The sequence below is a fragment of the Mus caroli genome, chromosome 16 (genome assembly GCF_900094665.2).
Source record: "Mus caroli chromosome 16, CAROLI_EIJ_v1.1, whole genome shotgun sequence".
Classification (NCBI taxonomy): domain Eukaryota; kingdom Metazoa; phylum Chordata; class Mammalia; order Rodentia; family Muridae; genus Mus; species Mus caroli.
The window spans coordinates 10539199-10560222 of record NC_034585.1 but is presented as its reverse complement, the minus strand read 5'-3'; the positions used below and the strand labels follow the sequence as shown (position 1 = coordinate 10560222).

Sequence of the window (21024 nt, the reverse complement as noted above, 5' to 3'; positions counted from 1 at the left end):
TCTCTCTCTCTCTCTCTCTCTCTCTTTCTTTCTTTCTTTCTTTCTTTCTTTCTTTCTTTCTTTCTTTCTTTCTTTCTTTCTTTCTTTCTTTCTTTCTTAAGTATACCTCTGGTCCCTAAAATTCAACCATAACCTGACAACCTTGGGATGTCCTTGAGTCACCCATGCTCCTGTAAATAACCCCAACACTCTCATGGGTTCACCAAGCTGGACTTGACACAGAGCCTTCCAGCAAGTTCTCCCTCCGTGGAACTGTTATGCTTCGATATTGTTCACCTTTTTGTTTCATTTATGGTATCAGATAGATATTGATGCCTGCATGGGAAAATCTAACTGTTTTCTCCTTCAGGATGTTCTGTGTTCATTTGTCAGGTTTTTCCGAATATCTTGTACCTTACTAGGAGAGTCTTCTTAAGCTCAAAAGTAAAATTTCCCTAAATTGTAAAGAACTCAAATCTTATAGCCTTTGTTTTTAAAACTTTAAATGTTGATGGCTATTGTTAAGTAAGTAGATTCTGTTTGTTTTTAGTTTTGTGCTTGCTCTTGGTCTGATATAAATGAGCTCAGGTTGAGCAACGACCTCCAAGCTATGCCTATCTCTGCCTCTGTTCCCCTGAGAGTTAAGCTTAGTCCTTAAATGAACTGTTATGGCCACTCAGTGTAAAGGACAGGATTATGGTTCCAAAGATAACTTTTCTAGTGACCTGGGAGCCTGCTACTATATGTAGCAAAAAGTAATGTTGCAGGCATGACTTAAATGAAGGTCCAGGGTCCCCAGAATCATTCAAGTGGGTGGTAGATGGACACACAGATGTCCTCTAAGAAGGAGAGAGAATGGCACAACAATTTCTGCTGAGAGACATTAAAGAGAGTATAGTGAGGGTTTCAGAGACAGAGGAAGGGGCTACAGGCAAACAAAAGCAAGTGGTTTTGGATGCTATCTTCTGAGTATAATGATCATTGCTGAATTCTCTCTCTCTCTCTCTCTCTCTCTCTCTCTCTCTCTCTCTCTCTCTCTCTCTCTCTCTCCAAGTGAGCTCCCTATTTCTGCATATGTAGAGGCCAGAGGTTGGCTTTGAATAGTTTTCTCTATTGTTCTCCATCTCAATTGTTGCTGAGACTGTTCTCACTAAATCTAGAGACAGTGCTGCTACAGTAGCGAGCTCGGGGAACCTGCCTGTTTCTGTTCTCTAGTGTTGGTTATAGGCGCTTGCTCCCACCATCAGCTTTTATGTGGGTGCTAGAATCTGAACTCTGCCACAGCAAGGATTTTATTCCCTGACTCATCTCCCTGGTCTACTGTGGCCCTCTTAATCAGAACAACTGTGCCAACTTGCAAATGCCCCCTTAGGATGGGTCCTGTTGGAATTTTCTCCATGAGAGGGTGCAAAGACGATCTACCTGAGATTTGCCCACTAGCTCCAGCAGCTCCTCCTAGCTGTACCTAGATGCAGGTGGCCTCCGTCAGTGCTGGAAGCTATGACATATATGGAAGGTGTCTTAGTTTGGGTTCCATTGCTCTGAAATGCAATGATATTGATCTGAGAAATCTTGATCTGAGAGTAGCTAGAAGGAGACTCTCAAAGCCCACCCCCAGAGTGACACACTCCCTGGCCCCCATGGGCTTGTTCAAATACACAAGTCTTTCGAGGCTACACCTAGCCTTAATATAATGTAAAATACATGTAGTCCAATTTTAAAAGTCCCATAAGTCTCAACTTCTGTCTTAGCTTGGGTTTCCATTGCTGCAAAGAGACACTCTCCCCAGTGACACACTTCCTCCAACAAGGCCACACCTCCTAATAGTGCCACTGTCCATAGGCCCAGCTTATTCAAACTAACACAAAAGGTTATCTGAACAGACCCATATATGCAACCCTAAGTGACCCGTGGTCATCATGCTAACATAAAACTTTTCAGGGGTGTGGCTGTTTGTGGTTATCCAGGCTCCTGTAAGTAACTCCTCAGCCTTGCTCCTTAAATGGGCCCAATAAGTTCACCAAGCTATCTTGTCAGAATCATTTCTTTGATCATCTAGGACCTATCTAAGTAGATGTTTGCTCATGTCTCCCCAGGGAAATTTCACAAAGCAGCAAGAAACACAGCTGCAGAAGCAGGAAAGGATCTCTTCCAGGAGCCAAGGCAAAGATAGGAATATCTCAGATGCCTCAACTGTGTCCTTGGGAGGTGATTGCCAAGACTTCTGTCCTCCAAGACAGTAAAGAGAACAAGTGGCTATTGCATAAAGACTGGGTCTCTATACCTTGTCCCCACAGTCACAGAGAAGGAAACCTACTTTTCAAAGTGTCTACACTGGGAGCTGTAGCAGCACTGTCTATTCCTGAAGCCTGGGCACACACTCCCATGGCCATTAGAGCTCACACCCACTGACTTCAGGGCAGCTTGAAATGGGACAAGAAGACAGTGGGAGAAGCAGTAAGCAGAGACCTGACCCACTCACCAAGTGAAGAAGTGGGTTTGTCTGAATATCAGGGGCCTGTAACATTTCCACTAATGTTGTAAAAAATGAGAGTAGATGACTCAGTGTTGGTGGCCCTAGTAGAGATGAGTATCCAATAAGACATGTGGAACTCATATTTAGACTTACAAACACAGATAAAGCCTTCTAGAAGATGATCGAGTGGAGAGATGGCTTAACTGATAAAATGCTTGTTCCACACACATGAGGGCCTGGGTTTGATCCCCAGTATGCACAAAAATGTCAGGTTTGGTAATAGGTGACTAATCCCAGAACTATGGAAATGGGGACAGGAGAATTTCTGGGGCTTGATGACCAGCCATTCTAGTCAAATTGGTGAGCTACAGGTCAATGAGAGACCCTGTCTCAAAGAAGGTGGACATTGTTCCTAAAGAGTATGTCCTCTGGCCTCCACATGCACCAACTCACATATGAAAGGACACATATAAACACATAATAATAGTGACATAATAGTATATCAGGGGCCTGAATAATAATAATGTATGTGCCTCCACACATATGTGCATACATGAGCACTTGCATATGCATGAACACACACATATACCCAGGAGCACAGTGGCATTGTTAGGGCTGGACACAGATGGGGAAGTGTGGGGTGGCTTCTCTGATGTAACCCTCCATCTGAACTCTGCAACAAGAAAGTCTTAGTTAGGGTTTTACTGCTGAACAGACACCATGACCAAGGCAAGTCTTATAAAGGACAACATTTAATTGAGGCTGGCTTACAGAGGTTCAGTCCATTATCATCAAGGTGGGAACATGGCAGCGTCTAGGCAGGCATGGTGCAGGCAGAGTGGAGAATTCTATTATCTTCATCTGAAGGCTGCTAGTGGAAGACTCACTTCTAGACAGCTAGGATGAGGGTCTTAAAGCCCACACTCACAGTGACAAACCTACTCCAACAAGGCCACACCTACTCCAACAGGTCTTTACCTTCTAATAGTGCCACTCCCTGAGCTGAGCATATACAAACCATCCCAAAGAAGAAGCATTATTCAGGGGTTAGAGTTCACTGGAGCCACTGTGGCTTGATTTACTAGGTGGTTTATAAACAACAAAGCTGAAAGCCCAGCATACATTCAGAATGAGTCTTTATACCTCAATTACCCAATCTAGAAACTCAGTTGTAGGCATTCCCAAAGGTATGTCTCCCAGATAATTCTAAATCCTGTCAAGTTGACAATGAAGATTAACCATTATAGGCACTAGTTCCTCCTCCCATTTAATAATCAAAAGCCCCATCTTTTAATGTTTTCCCCCTGGGGGTCCCCTATCAGTTTATAGGTAGGGAATGCTCCCTGTTCAAACCATAGTCCTGGGGGAGGAAAGTAGGGCAGGAACTGGGGATCTAAGCCAGGTTCAGGCAAAACACTGACCAGGCATAAACAGAGTGAAAGCAGGGACACAAAGGTTCCAATGGGAGAAGGGTCCTGGCACATCTGTGAAGTGACAAGCTGAAGGAAGCATGAAGGGGAGGGTCAGGGCTGAAGAATGCTAACAGAGGTTAGAGTTAATGTTGAATGAAACTCAGTCCTCAGCAACAACATTAAGTGGTGAGACATTTATGAGGTGATAAATCAGAGGGCTTTGCCCTCGAGGATGGGCTCAGTGCCCTTATCTTACCTTAGGGTTAGGGTTAGGGTTAGGGTTAGGGTTAGGGTTAGGGTTAGGGTTAGGGTTAGGGTTAGGGTTAGGGTTAGGGTTAGGGCCTGAGGGGTGGGGCCAAGGTGATGGCTCAGCTGGTAAAAGCCTGACAACTTGATCCATAGAACCTGGCAGAAGTCATGTAGGGAAGGCCGTGTAAGGAAGTGAGCTTTCTGGAGATGACCCACTATCTCCCCACCATGGCTGTGCTGGGTATGCTCTAAAGAGGCAAGGACTCTCGGGTCTTTGTCCTAGGATTGCTTTGTGCTGATATATCTTTCCATGCTATATTCCTCACTTATCTGACACGGCGTAGGAAAACCCTCGTTGCCTATTGTTTCCTGGGCATTTACTCACTCTGTTGGGTAAATTTCCTACACAATCAATATGAAGATCACATGTACTTTCACATAATGGTGCTGTTTAGATGAATTGATGATTTTGTAATTCCTGATAATGATTTTATAGAACTCCTGGATTGATTCAAATAATTTGAAACTTCCTGTAGAATAAAAAAAAAAAAAAAAAAAAAAAGCTGAACAGAGTTCTGAAAACCTGAAAGCACTGAGAAGAGAAATAGGCTTGGAATATATTTACAATCAAGGGAAATAATCCTTCTAGGTTAGGAATGAGGCCACTGATCTTGATAACTAAGATCATAAATTATGATTGGGCAATTTATTATGGATGCAAGAACAGAAAATAAATGATTGACTAGTTTTACTACACAAGACTCCAAAATAATAAGACACAAGACAGATGATTTGTTTCTTGACAAAAAGCTTGCTTAATAACTATGGCTTTAAATTTACAGGGAACTTACTTTGTGGAGCTAGAAAATATAGAAGAGATGTTTAGTCAGGTACAAGTCTTAATGGAAAGACATGTAAACCATTCTGATATAACTCCTTAAACCTTCTTGACCTATGACATGAACTATTGCTTTGAACTTACTATGAACTTATGGACTGTAAAATGTTTAGAAAACCATGTAATCAATTGTCTTGCTGTAACTCCCTCTTGTGTAACATTTTATCTGCAAGATAATTTTTTTCTTACATAGAGAACTTTTGTCTGAAAAGGTATAAAAGCTGAGAGCAAAAATAAAGTGTGGGAGTAAGCTCTTTGGGGCCCTGCTCCATTCACCAACTGCATGGATATATATGTATATATGTATGTGTGTATGTGTAGGTAGGTAGGTATGTGTATATGTATGTAGGTATGTGTGTATATATATGAATGTATGTATGCATGTACACATATGAAATTGATGAAACTTGTGAGTTAGAGTGCCTTTCTGCTTTATCTCTTGTGTGTGTATGTGTGTGTGTGTGCGTGCGCGCGTGCATGCACACATAAGCATGACTTTTCTTTCTTGCCAGATCACAAAGAGATAATGAGCTCCAAGATTCTTGCCAGCTTGCCATGCCCCTAAGTTAAAGAGCTAAGAGCTTCTCACCACCAGCCAAAGTAGTTAAATTCCTCCTTTTTCTAATTCCCTGCTGCTATCAGCAGGAATTAATTGCCAGAAGCAATCAGCTCTGGCCCCTTAAGAGTTAAAAGAGTTCTGAGTTTCTCGCCAGTCACAGGGAGTGCTGGCCCCATTGAATCAAGCTTTGTTCCCTCAGAGAAAAGATTGCTGAAGGATTACTCTAACTGCTACTGGCTGCCACAGGCACTTAGAGGCCTTATACCCTGTCTCCTCACAGCTCCCACATTCCCTTACAGCTAAGTCCTACCACGAGCTGGCTAATCATTTATGCTAATATTTTATTTTATACCCATACTATGAAAATTGATGCCTGCATCATTATAGACTTTGATTTTTATATATTTCCATCTTCACAGTAGTCTTTTCCCTACCATGCTTTTTATTTTGAGTTTGGATGGACAGGTGCATGTGGAGGCCAGGGGGGCCTCAGTGTCCTTCCTCAGATGCCACCCACCTTAGTTTATGAAACAGGCTCTCTCATTGCCCTAGATCTCACTGATTAAGCCAAAGCTGGCTGGCTGGTAATCCTCAGGTGTCCTCTTGTCTGAACCTCCCAGAGCTAGAATTATAGACATGCATTGCCACTACCACCACCACCACCACCACCACCACCACCACCACCATATACCTCTTTTTATGTAGGTTTGGGGGATTCTCATAGTCTTAGGTTCTCATGTTTCTGCACCAAGTGTGTTACCAGTAGATGGAGGGCTCCTCAGTGCATTGTTTACTTGTGAGATGTACTGTGTGCATGCCTGATGCTGATGCTGATGCATGGCTGTATATTATTCCCACATATAACTAGGCCACAAAACAATGTGTGCTTTCTACCTCTGGTAAAATTTGGGTTGCTTCTGGATTTGCTTTGAGTGTTCCACTGCAAACGAGGCTCTTATGAGCATTGTGGAGTCTTTGTCTGCTGCTCATGAGCAGGATTTTTGTGCTCTCCCATATGTTTTTCTACCTTTATTTCTTTATGTGGTAGAGCAATACGTGCTTCAAAGCAGCAACAACAAAATCACAGTATTGAGTTTGGGATGTAGCTCAGTGGTAGAACACGTACCTAGCATGTTCAAGATCCCAATTCAAAGACTGGAGACTTGCTTGTGGGTTTATAGGTGGAAAGAGGATCTAACTAAAGAGACCTGGCTGGTCTCCAACTCACCATCCTCTTGCCTCTGCCTCCCAAATGCTGTGATAACAGATATGTACCAGCACACTGAGCTCCTAGACATTTTTTTGGGTGTGTGAGATATTTGACCCTTCCACCTTGTGCTGCATCCCACCCTGTGTCACAGCTCCAGGCCCGAGCTCTCTTCAGATGACCTAAACCCACCCCACAATCTGTAAAACCTTCAGAAATTCCTCAGGGGAGCAAGGCATGAGGGCTACAATATACTCCTGGGTCCCAGCACTCAGGAGGTTGGAGCAGGATGACAATGTGCTTGAGGCCACCCTGACCTACATAAGAAGACCCCACCTTAAAACAAACACAATGAGATCAGAAATCTAGCCATCTGTGGTCTGTCTTCTCTCCTCTCTCTTGCTCCTCCATCCACTCCTGTTTTCTCCAGACCTCTTCCTTAGTTCCCTTACTGCTCCTCCAGTTCTTTCATCTTTTGTCAAAATGAGATGCCTTTTTTTAAAAAAAGATTTATTTATTTATTAAATGTAAGTACACTGTAGCTGTTTTCAGACACACCAGAAGAGGGCATCAGATCTCATTACAGAGGTTGTGAGCCACCATGTGGTTGCTGGGAATTGAACTCAGGACCTTCAGAAGAGCAGTCAGTGCTCATAACTGCTGAGCCATCTCCCCAGCCCCATGAGATGCTTTTAGATCGTCTGTAATTAAGGGTATCTCTTCATGTGGGGCAAGTGGACTGTGCTCTCAGACAGAACTGGTAAGGTTGAGTGAGCTCAGACTTTGTGAGTCTCAGAATTGAGGATGGTAGGAGTGGAGCCACTCATTGCCTACCCCTACCTGCTCTGGACCATGTAACCATGACACTTCCAGAGTTCTCGAGAGGCAGGATGCAGCCCAGCATCTTCACACCTGGCTCAAGCAACAGTGATCTATTCTGAGATATACTATTTAAAATTAGAGTGCAGCAGGGCAGAGTGTGGCTGAGACATGTTACATAAACACTCTGTACTTCGTTTTGCTCTTAGCTTGAAGCTCTTTCTAACAGGTTAAAGGGAAGAGAAAGACACAGATTGTTAATTAAAAGAATGATATAGTTTGGGCACAGCGGAAAAGTTGGACGTGTTCAATTTTAAAACAGGGTCTCATGTAGCGTCAGGCTTATGTAGCCAAGGATGACCTTGAACTTCTGATTCATCATGAGTGCTAGGATTACAGTGCTAGGCCTACAGTTTGGGGGATGAACCCAGGGCTTCCTTTACAACTAGGCAAGCACTCAGTCTACTACTTGTGCTATGCACTCAGCCCTACAGACTTATTAGAGCTACATCCAGAGACAACCCATCATCAGAGACTCTTGGGACAGCCCCTTAGCCTAAGCTTCTCCCATGGGAGGAACTCTCAAGACAGGAATCTGAAGGGGAAGATGCTATCATGGTACCTCACCCTCCCTCAAAACATAGTGCTAGGGATTAAAGGAAAGAGCTTTTATATGTACCATGCTAATTTGCCCCATGCTACAGCACTGCTAGGGAGACACACTTGTCCCCTTTGTACAAATGGAGAAACTGAGGCTTCATCGGGGCAAATATTTGTTCTAGGTCACACAGTTGGTAACAGAAACTACACCTAAAACCATTCATTTATCCCAATCCTCACTCCGCAGAGAACCCAGGTCATATCACTATCAGCTTATCAGTTTATCAGAAACCGTGCAAGCCTGGGCATAGTGACTTGACCACTCGGTACCACAGTTCCTCATCTATAAAATGAGTATAAGACATGTTCCTCCTCTAGAGCTGTGACGATCAATACATCAATACACAGGGAGTCTTCTAAGCATAGATGCTATCTACCGTGTGTGCATCTGTGGGGATCAATACATCAATACACAGGGAATCTTCTAAGCATAGATGCTGTCTACCGTGTGTGCATCTGTTGTCCCTCTTGGGATCTTGGTCAGGTTCTTGGGACTTGCACTTTTCCTCAAACATTATGTTTCCTAATGACATGGTTCTAAGGGTTCAAGCACAGCTTTGGAAATGTTAGAATCCCGGGACCTGAGGTATATCTTGAGATATACCCTTCACACAATTATCTTCATTGCCTGATGCAGGTTTGACTCAGGCTGATTAAATGCTGCAAATGCCTGGAGCAAGCTGAGAGGCAGGCCACATATCTCTTTTATGAAAATCCAACCAGCGGGTGGAGGGTAGAGAGAACCGGTCCACTCCACTGGGAGGCTGAAGATACTTAATTTTCCGGAACTCAGATAAACAGTAGGAACAAGGAGGGATATGAGACAAAGAGAAGCTAAGCCAGGCAGCCAAGGGCTGCAGGAGTTATTACAAGTTAATGATGTGATCCCTGGCTGGGATGAAAAGAAAGACAAGGAGCCTGAGGTTGTAGCAGCAGGACAGGAAAGGAGGAACAAGAGTGCCCAGGAGAACAGCTCCAGCATTAGCCTCCAGCTGCCTGCTGGCTGCTGCTGGCAGGGGCGGGGGATATGGGAGGGTTGTGAGACCCAGGGGCTCTGTGACCTTTTTGTAGGAAAGTTCATAAAGATAAACAAACCTCAGCAAAGAGATCTCAAAATGCCATTTTGTAGGTTCAGAGCCACAGGGCAAGCTAAATGGAAGACATGCTAGGTATTCAGACTAGGAAACACAGCACTGAGGGCTCCTTTATGACTAGGCTATGTACCTGATCATGGCCTTGTAACCTGACTGTGGCTATAACTTTATTTCATGGGTCTGGGTGTCTTGACACATCTTTTTCTTAGGAAGCACTTACTGTGAGCCATGGCCCAGCAGAAGGCTAAAAAAATATCAATATGTGAGTGTCGTAGTTACTTTTCCTGTTAAGATACAATAGCTAGCAAAGAGCAGTAGAAGAGTGGAAGGACCCATTTGGGCTTCCTATTTGTGGGTGCATTCCATCATATCTGAAGCATGGCATCAGAAACCTGAGACACTTGGTCACATCACATCTCCCATCAGGAAGCAGAGCGATGGGTGTTGCTTTCTCCTGTCTCCAAGTGGCTTTCTCCTGTCTCCTTTTTCATTTAGTCTGCGTTCCCTGCCCAGTGAGTGGTGCTCCCACATTGAGCAATGATCACCCCACTTCAATTAAACCCCTATGGAAACTCCCTCATACATACCCTGTACTGGCTAGTTTTGTGTCAACTTGACACAGCTGGAGTTATCACAGAGAAAGGAGCTTCAGTTGAGGAAATGCCTCCACAAGATCTCAATTAGTGATCAAGGGGGAAAGGCCCCTTGTGGGTGGGGCCATCTCTGGGCTGGTAGTCTTGATTCTATAAGAGAGCAGGCTGAGCAAGCCAGGGGAAGCAAGCCAGTAAAGAACATCCCTCCATGGCTTCTGCATCAGCTCCTGCTTCCTGCCCTGCTTGAGTTCCAGTCCTGACTTCCTTTGGTGATGAACAGCAACATGGAAGTGTAAGCCAAATAAACCCTTTCCTCCCCAGCTTGCTTCTTGGTCATGATGTTTGTGCAGGAATAGAAACCCTGACTAAGACATACCCAGAGCTGTGTCCCCTGGTAATTCTAAACCCATTCCAGTTGGCAATCAAAATGAACCATTACAAAGGTGCCCAGGAATCCTTGCAGAAACAAGGCTCCAGAGCGAGCTCCTCGTGGGCTGGCTTTACTAACTTGGGGCTTAGGACTTGCAGTCCCAAACAGTAATTCTGTACCCTGTATCTACAATCTCCCACAGGCTCATGTGTTAAAGGATGGGCCCCAAGCATGGTGCTGTTAGAAGGTGGTGGAGCCTAGTAAGAGAAAGTTAGGTCTTGGGGGAATTCTTTCATAAAGTGTTATAGGACCCCATCTCTTCTGCCTCCCTCTCCAAGGTATCTTGCTTCATCCCAGGCTCACAGCAATGAGGTTAACCAATCACAGACCTGAAACAATGAGCCCAGAGAACCCTTTGTTTATGAATTCACTATCCTAGTTGTTTGTTATCAGAGCAGAAATATGCCTAGCACAGTTTATATCTAAAGAAAGGATACCCAACTTGATTTGTGTCTGCCCCCTACTCTCAACTCAAGACAGGACTACTCCAAGGTTAAGGAGAAGGGTTTTATTGTAGATATGAGGGAGAGTTCAGCAGAGGCATCTAGAAGGGTCCAGCTGTACCAGGCCACGGCTTAGGGAGGCTGGGAAGAGGAAGGAAGAGAAGAGAGAGCAAAGAGGAGAGAGGGCAAGAAAGGGAACCAGGAACCAAGAGCTGAGGATCAAGAGCGTGCGAAAATGTCTGGGTTATATAGAAAGGGAGAGGCTGGGGGAAGGGAAGTGAACCCAGCCCCTGGGCTGGAGAGGTTTAGAGTAGAGAGAAGACTGGGTGAGAAGGACTGAGGACTCTCTAACAGGTACTTGTGCTGCTGGAAGAACCTGGCAGCCAGCATCTGCTTTGATATGTTAGCAGGCATCTCACTTAGCCCTTTGTCCTGAGTTTCTTTGGGACCTGACCCTGAGTAGATGGGATAATGTTGGCAAGCTGGGGGCTGCAGCAGTGAGCGGGCACATGGAGCCAGGAGGACGGTGGGAAATGTTAGGGAGAAGGGTGTGGTCGGTGGGTGAAGAGCAGTGGCTGCAGCTTGGACACTTGGGGCAGTGCTGGTTAGTAAGGTTCCACAGTAAGTCCGAGGAGGTGGCTTCTCCCTTGGCTGAAGTGCTGAGGCTGAGAATCCAGGAGACCCCAGGGAGTGCTCAGCTAAAGGAGACCTGGAAAATGTAGGTGAGCAACCAGAGACAGCGATTTGTCAGAAGCCTACACACCTGGCAGTCATCAGGTGGCTCTAGGTAAGGCCTAGAGGGCTGAGAAGGCCTCTCAGGAATACCTGAGTGCTGTGGAGGAAAAAGGAGCTGCCCCAGACTCCTTGTGGATGCTGATGCTCCTTTGGAGAATAAGTCAGAGAGGGCTCTGTAGTGCAATGTGTGGTCCATGGTGTGAGCTGTGTCCCAGGTTCTTGGGGACCTGACAAAGATGGGGGAAACAAGACAAAACTCACTGTGGGCATTGCGCGCAACCAAGCAGGAGCTCACCTCTCTTCCAAAAGGGCTGGGCAATTAAGGGACATAGGATATTTGCCTTGGGATTAGCTTCAGGGAGGCTCTGCCCCCACGACAGACATTGTGGGGGCAAACTGTGCTTCTGCTGTACACTAGCTACGGATCCTGAGTGACTCATGTCTCTCTTGCCTCAGTTTGTACATCCACAAAGGGAAGAATAGAAATGACATTTTGTTGGTTTCTGTGAGTAAATTATGCCATGTGTAGGGCATACTATATGGCATCTCAGAGCCCCCAAGGAAACAGAAGCTCTTAGCTGCCTTGCCTTGGGTCCAAGTAATAGGAGAAGCTTCTGAACCCTCACCAGGGCTCAGGGAAAGGGTGCGTCTCCCTTTCTCTCTACTCATCATTCTGGCAAGAGAAAGAGGAGACATATGCCAGGCATCCCAGAGGCAGAACAGCCATCAAGATAAGGAATGAGCAGAAGGATAGATGGCAGCTGCCCCTAGACCTGATCTGAATAGGATCTGCACACAGGCTGCCACCTGGACTGTGGAATTCAGGCTAATTCATGGGTCACACAGCAGCTGTGGGCTTATGAGCATGTATGACACAGCCAATCTCCTTGTGGCCATGACTGACATTGGTACAGCCAAAGGCTGCTAGGTTCAGGTCAGGCAGAGATTCTGCCATGAGCCTGGAAACACTCAACAGAGTACAGAGTCTGACAAGGTCTCCCTCTTACTTTAGGCCAAGAGAGTGTGCATGCAAGAGAGAGAGAGAGAGGTGGGTGGGGCAGGGGGGATAAGTTCCTAACCATAGGCAGGTAACACTCATCAATTTTTGGTAGATGTAGTTCCTACAGCCCCTCTTCCTTCCCTCCCCTTCCCTTTTCTTCCCTCTCTTCTCCTTTCTTCCCCCTTCTCCCCTTCCCTTCCACACTCCTCCTTCCTTCTCTCCTTCCTTCCCTTTTTTCCTTCCTCACAAACTGGCATCTGTTGCTCCTGAAGCAGCAAACACATCCTCCAGCCATCATAAGAACTTCCAGGCTGAAGAGGTCCTCAGTCCTCTAAAGCCGCCTTGTAATTTTTGTCTTATTTTTAATGCATAACAGGTGATGGTTGTTTCTTGAAGCCTTATGTTTTGGTTTGCTTATTTCCAGACAGAGGGAACGTTGTTTTCTATCTGTAAACTGGGAATGTTCTGGGCCCTTCCTCCAAGGGATCCTATTAGCAGCCGTCTTGCCAGTGAAGCCTTAAGTCAAGACCTGCCACATTCGGAGTAGACTGAGTGGCTCTAATCAGTATTGCTCTCCATTTTACAGAGGGGGACACAATACCAGAATGTTATACTGAGAGAGCGGACATGAAGGGGAAACTAGGCATCAGTTCTAACCTCCTCTTTCCTATCTTGGAGGCCTCTGGCAGCTCCTTTAACCTAGAGTCTCAGTTTCTTCCTCTGCCAAATGGGATAATCATACACCCTGCTGCATAGCCAGGGCTGGAAAAAAAAAAGTCAGCAAAGGAGAGAATGATGGCCTGGCCTGTCTGGAGGGTGGTGCTCCCCAGCTTCCCATCTAGCAGACAGGCAGCTGAGAGGTTTGTCCATCTCAGCTACCTGTTATGTTTTGTTTTCTATTTTATAAGAACACAGTTCCAGGTCACTTACTATCTTTTTAGAGTTCCCATGCATTTCATGTCCAGTGGCCTAGGCAGTATGCTTGCTTAGGAATCAAATCAGTACTAGCCCACTGTTTGCATGGCCTAGGGGACTCTGCAGTGCACACACAAACACAGCTCTTGCCTGATGGAACTAAGTTCACTTGAACATAAGCATCTTCAAGTTTAGGAACAGCTGTGGGTCCTCTTTGGTTATAGAGACCTCTCATAGAACCAGGGAAGGTAGCTGTGCCTTGGCCTTGCAGAGTCTGGTGTTTGGAAGTCCTCTTCCAGTCACCCTAGGTTCCAAGGTGTTGGAAGATGTCCCCATCTCCAAACTCTTTGCTGTGCCTGGTAGAACCCAATTTGTAGAAACATATTTTCTTTTGGAAGATTCTCTGTTCCATCCCCTGGGAATCCTGAGCTCTGGGGACACAGATCACCAGGCAGCCCTAGAGAAAGATGCTCTCCTTCTGCACTGGGGGGTACCAAAGCTCAGGGAGTCTGAGTCACCTGACTAGATTCATTCAGCTTTAATTGACCTCCTCAGTGCAGACAGTGTGCTCTTGCCTCACACCAGGGCAGTATCTGTGGGTAGCCCAAGCTCAACCCAGGAGTCTTGTTTAACATGTTACTAACAGCTGACCATGGTGGTGCACATCAGTATTTAGCACTGGAGAGGCCAGCCTGGGATACATAGTGAGCCACTGTCACAAAACAAAGCAAAGTAAGAGATAGTAGAGATAACAACATCCACTTCTCTAGGTTATAGTGAGAATCTAAGATTCCTTTTTTTTTATAAAAAAATAATATTTGTAAAAATCATGTATTTTATATGTTTATATAATTAAAAAATTATATCTAAACATCATACCTGCCTTTACACACACACACACACACACACACACATACCAGCATGTATACACAGCTGCATATATACACTTGTGTGTACACATACCTGAATAATTTCATCAGGGTTGTGGCTGTCACAGCATCCCCTACAGGATCTCATATTGTTAGTATTCTAACAATCTTTTTTGAGCCCAGGAGTCAAGCCCAGCCCAGTTCCAAGGAGATAGGGAATTCAAAAGCATTTCTCAATACAACAAAAACACACCTACCACGTGACAGACCAGAGAGCAGAGCTTTTGAAAAATGCCACAAATAACCAGTTTCTAATATTTCCCACCTAAAGTAGCAAAGTTGAAACATAAAGACAAACTTCGTAAAGTTTCCAGGAAGCTTGGATTTTCCAGAAAAAAAAAAAAAAAAAAAAAAAAAAACCCAAAAAAAAAAAAAAAAAAAAAAAAAAAAGCCCTTGACCCATCTTTCATGGTGACCTTAATCCTGTCTCCCCTCACCAAAAGTCAGGATGTTATAAATTGTTAGTATTCTATTTTTTCTTTAAATATTATCTTAATTAAGAAAACTGAGTTTACGCTGGGCATGGTGCAACACCTTAGATCTCAGTACTCAGGAGGCCAAGGCAGGTGAGTTTGAGGTTTGCCTAGTCTAGATAGTAAGTTCCAAGATAGCCAGGGCTGTTATACAGAGAAACCCTGTCTCAAAAAAACAAAACCAAAATGAAAAAGGAAGGAAGGAAGGAAAGAGGGAAGCTAGCTAGTTAGTGAGTTAGTTAGTTAGTTTAATCTGAGTTGCTTCTGAGAGCATGTGATATCCATAAGGGATTTTCTTGTTGCTTTTAGGGGCTCAGTCTTAGTGTGTGATGCTCAGTCACCCTTGTGCTCTCCAGAATGCCTCTGTCCTCCATACCTCAACCCTTTCTTCCCCACTCACTCACATGAACCTGAGTTCTGACTCCCGACGGACCAGGACTTCACGGAGACGCTGGATTTTCGCCATCTCCAGCTCGATCTCCTCTGGCATCATGCTGGTCTCAGCCATGGAGATGATGTCCAGCTGGCCTGTGTGGACAATAGACTGGTGTCAGGACTTTAAGGCCACCAGGGCTTTCAAAAAAAAATCCCACCAGAAATAGGAGGTGTGTTTTGTCATCCCAGCTAGCAGGGAGGCAGAGGCAGGAGGGCGGTGAGTTCAAGTTCCATCTGGGAAACAGTGAGATCCTCTTTCTCCAAAAAGTAAGAATTCCTACAGGGAAAACTGTGCTATTGCTCTGGAAAACAGCCATGCCCTGGCAGTCATGACACACCACAGGGGCAAACATATGAAATGGGCTGACAGCATGTGTGAGAAGGAATCTTCTAAAACCGAAAACCCACGGTGCTACGGTTAAAATGTGACTTGTGTCCCTAGGATAATAGAGTGGAGAGAGGCTGGGGTCTGTGAGACATGATCACGGTAGTTCCTCCTCAAACAGGCCTGGATGACCTAGGAAACAGCTTGTCCTAAGGCACGCCCCATTTTCCAGCTTGCTCACCACTCCAGCATGCACCTGCTGCCTTAGTGTTTTCTGCATCATGATGAACCTGCTACCTTAGTGTTATCTGCATCATGATGCAGCATGGGACATCACCCAGACTTGAGCTTTCGGGCCTTCACTAGAATCAACCTCTTTTCTTTACAAATCATGGGTTCCTGGGTATTCTGCCGTAGTAGCAGAAAATGGACTAAAGCAGATGCGGAGCCTTCTGCACAGACTCAGCAGGCTCGTGGGAACTTTTTCAGGCACTCTCAGTCCCTGCCTGGCCCCAGACCTTTGGTTTTGCATCTTTGACCATGGCAACTCTGCATACCCACTCCGTAAAGACTAAAAGAAAACTCTATGCTTTAATTATTGTAAGGCACTAAGTAATAGAAGTAGCAGTAATACAAAGAAACATAGCTTTCTTGTGGGAAATTCAGAGAGCACTAGTAGGAAAAAAAAAGACACAGAAAAAATTCAGGGAGAGTGAGGAGGGTAAAGCTCTTGCTACCAAGACTGATGATCTGAATTCAAGCCTCAGAACACACAGGATGGAAAGAAAGACCCCCCCTTCTGCACACACGCGAGCACACACACACACATACACACACACATTGTCCTCTTACCTCTATACATACACTGTGGCACATATTTGCCCTACCCCCACAAATAAATAAGTGAATATAATAAAAATATTATCCATAGCCACAATGCCCAGAGAGAGCCACTAATCACATTTAATGGGCATCCCTCCAGGATTTTCTTTTTCTTTTTCATTTGCTTAAAAAAAAAAAAAAAAAAAAAACTATCACATTTGGAAAAGAGACACATAGACACAGAATGTGGGTCTGTTTGTTTTGGGGACTAGGATTCATTAGTCCAGGTTGCCCATGAATCTCCTATGTAGCTGAGGATGACCTTGAACTCCCATCCTTCTGCCTCCACCTTCCAAGTGCTGGGTGACAGACCTGTGCCTGCACATTCGTCACTCCCTAGGGTAGTCCATGCCACGTCACTACCTCACTGCGGTGATAGATGTTGAGAATCCCTAATCCAAACCCAAAGATCTGAAATCCCAAGTCCAAACTTTCTGAGCAACAGCATGACACTGAAGTGTAAAACTCTCCTGCAGCTGTAGTCACAGGCTGTGAGGCACCTGATGTGAATGCTGGGAGCTGAGCTCTGGTCCTCTGCAAGAGCAGCACATGTTCTTAACCTCTGAGCCAACCTTCCAGCTGCAAACATATTTAAAAGGACAAATAAAGATCTACCAAAGTGTTAGTAGTTGAAAAATGTTAAGATATACCTGTATAAACATTAAACATGTCCACACACCCCCTGCTCCATAGTCTGGGTTTGTTATTCCTTGCTCTTCTTCCTCAGTACCTATGACATGCAGGTCCCAGTCCTTAGCTGCTCCTTGGCAGTACTGAGGGCAGAGCCCGGGCCACTTCTATTTGTGGTCATATTACAGATTGTTTCCCAATGTAAAGAATTCTGAGTGGTCTCATATATGACTTTGCAATGACAGTCCCCAAAGCCAATCCTCTACACACATTGAAGCAATTCCACTTGGCTACATTTCCAGAAGAAATAGGGGTGGGTAAAAGCTGAAATATTCTGAGGCCTTTATGGTGGTGCAGGCAACTTGTCTTAAGAGATATGTGATGGTTTCTTCCACACAACTTCCTGAGGCTTGGGAAGAGTAACGATGTATACTGAGGATATGAAGGAAAATTTCCAGCATTATGAGCTGGACAAAGGTCTCCTCAGGGCCATGTGGTTGTGTTTCAGACACCCCCACCACCCACCACACCACCATCATAGTCTAGGTTCTGGCACAATGTCAAGATCCTCCTGGCCTGGAGCAGTGATGTTTTGCTGGGAGTAGGATGGCAAGGGGCTGGGAGGGAGTGGCTACCCTGTAAGCAGGAGGCCTTGAGTTTGGAACCCAAGCACCTACATGGGTGTGTCAAGTGCTGAGACCCAGGCATCCCTGCTCTAACTTATTCCATGTTGTGTAAAACAGTGGTCTTTTCCTGAGATCAACCCACATACCTATGGTCACTTGATCTTTGACAAGGGAGCAAAAACCATCCAGTGGAAAAAAGACAGCCTTTTCAACAAATGGTGCTGGCACAACTGGCGGTTATCATGTAGAAGAATGCGAATTGATCCATTCCTATCTCCTTGTACCAAGGTCAAATCTAAGTGGATTAAGGAACTCCACATAAAACCAGAGACACTGAAACTTATAGAGGAGAAAGTAGGGAAAAGCCTCGAAGATATGGGTACAGGGGAAAAATTCCTGAATAGAACAGCAAAGGCTTGTGCTGTAAGATCGAGAATCGATAAATGGGACCTCATAAAGTTGCAAAGCTTCTGCAAGGCAAAAGACACCGTCAATAAGACAAAAAGACCACCAACAGATTGGGAAAGGATCTTTACCTATCCTAAATCAGATAGGGGACTAATATCCAATATATATAAGGAACTCAAGAAGGTGGACTCCAAAAAATCAAATAACCCCATTAAAAATGGGGCTCAGAACTGAACAAAGAATTCTCACCTGAGGAATACCGAATGGCAGAGAAGCACCTGAAAAAATGTTCAACATCCTTAATCATCAGGGAAATGCAACTCAAAACAACCCTGAGATTCCACCTCACACCAATCAGAATGGCTAAGATCAAAAATTCAGGTGACAGCAGATGCTGTCGAGGATGTGGAGAAAGAGGAACACTCCCTTCATTGTTGGTGGGATTGCAAGCTGGTACAACCACTCTGGAAATCAGTTTGGTGGTTCCTCAGAAAATTGGACATAATACTACCAGAGGATCCAGCAATACCTCTCCTGGGCATATATCCAGAAGATGTTCCAACCGGTAAGAAGGACACATGCTCCACTATGTTCATAGCAGCCTTATTTATAATAGCCAGAAGCTGGAAAGAACCCAGATGCCCCTCAACAGAGGAGTGGATACAGAAAATGTGGTACATTTACACAATGGAGTACTACTCAGCTATTAAAAGGAATGAATTTATGAAATTCCTAGGCAAATGGATGGATCTGAAGGGCATCATCCTGAGTGAGGTAACATATTCACAAAGGAACTCACACAATATGTATTCACTGATAAGTGGATATTAGCCCAAAAACTTAGGATACCCAAGATATAAGATACAATTTGTTAAACGCATGAAACTCAAGAAGAACGAAGACCAAAGTGTGGACACTGTGCCCCTTCTTGGAATTGGGAACAAAACACCCATGGAAAGAGTTACAGAGATAAAGTTTGGAGCTGTGAAGAAAGGATGGACCATCTAAAGACTGCCATATCCAGGGATCCATCCCATAATCAGCTTCCAAACGCTGACACCATTGCATACACTAGCAAGATTTTGCTGAAAGGACCCAGATATAGCTGTTTCTTGTGAGACAATGCCGGGGCCTAGCAAACACAGAAGTGGATGCTCACAGTCAGCTATTGGATGGATCACAGGGCCCCCAATGGAGGAGCTAGAGAAAGTACCCAAGGAGCTAAAGGGAACTGCAACCCCATAGGTGGANCATTATTATGAACTAACCAGTACCCCAGAGCTCTTGACTCTAGCTGCATTTGTANCAAAAGATGGCCTAGTCGGCCATCACTGGAAAGAGAGGCCCATTGGACTTGCCAACTTTATATGCCCCAGTACAGGGGAATGCCAGGGCCAAGGGGTGGGGGTGGGGGACTGGGAGGGGAGTGTATTGGGGACTTTTTGGATAGCATTGGAAATGTAATTGAGGAAAATACATAATAATAATAAAAAAAAAACAGTGGTCTTTTGATTCATGCCTTGCCCTAGGATACTCCATTTTACAAGCATCTTTTGTCTCTATTTTGAGGGGAAAGGATGACTGCCCCTGGGTGGAACCAGAAATGACAGCATCTGCCTGCCCAGCACAGCTGATAGATGACGCTCCCTGTAGTTCTATAAGACTGAATCGAGACTATTAAAGCACATGGGTACATTAAAATCCTATCAGGAAACTTGGCTCAAGAACTTATCACACACATCAGACCGAGGAAAGGGGGTGACTCCATTGCACGGATCACATAAAGAAGCAAGAACCTGAACACGGCAGTGGCCAGGTGCAATGGGAAACGTGTCATCTTATACAAGGCATGTGGGTTAAGGGCAAGAACTCAACTGTGTCTGAAGCTTTGGCTCAGCCCTCTCTCCTGCACTGATATAACCTAGCCAACTGACTGCCAGTCCACCCACTTGCCATCCCAGCCTGGACCTGACCTGTTTTTTCCAGTTCCATACCTCGAAGCTGAACTCTGCCCCTTTGCTCTCTTATCTGACTTCAGTAGCTCTAGGAGCAGGTGCCTCCAGTTCATTGTCTTAGTGATACAGGCTCTTTCTCAGCCCATTTCTGAAGCCACTTGAACACTGCTGCAGCCTGTTGACTAGCAATCATTCTGTAACCCATGTAAATATATCTATGTATCTATGTTTAGATACATAGATATATTTACTGTGATCTGAGGATTAACATTCATAATTAAGACTGGAATAGAACTAGCATTCACCTCAACCAGGCTACCAAGGCAGGTGGATTATATGACAAATTGCTGTCAATGGGACATATCAACTTTGTAAATTCATTGCTATTTAACAAAATTGACTTTGTGGAAAGGCACAAACCTGTTCATCAATGTTTCTGGCACAGTGTGCTCATAACAACAGGCATCTGTAATACTAGCACTGGGTATGAGAGGGTCGTGAAAGCACGCAGACCCCTGGAGCTTGCTGGCCAACGGTTTAACTGAATCAATAAGCTCCAGGTTCAGTGACAAACCCTGTCTTAAACAAACAAACAAACAAACAAACAAATAAATAAATAAATAAATAAATAAATAAATAAATAAATAAATAAAGTGGAGAGAATTAGAGGGAGACACCTAATGTCAACTTCTGGTTCTCATGTGTATGCATACACTTGCACATGCAACACACACATACATACACAAAGTATGCCATTCAAATGATCTGAGCATTACTGTATGCAACTTTTCTGGCTTTGTGTACCCATCTTTTGAAGGGTGTCACGGGATGAATGAAATATGATGGCATAGTCTGGAGTTCCAGACTCTCTCTCTCTCTTTTTTTTTTTTTT

General features: G+C 44.7%; 1 protein-coding gene across 1 annotated transcript in view; it reads right to left on the bottom strand.

Annotated features, from left to right (window-relative positions):
• Bmerb1 (bMERB domain containing 1) overlaps nt 1-21024 on the bottom strand; it is a 123953-nt gene that overhangs the window by 39272 nt on the left and 63657 nt on the right. Inside the window, exon 2 of the mRNA XM_021185296.2 lies at nt 15276-15399. Within this exon, the coding sequence (XP_021040955.1) occupies nt 15276-15399 (124 nt within the window). The remainder of the gene's footprint in view (nt 1-15275; nt 15400-21024) is intronic.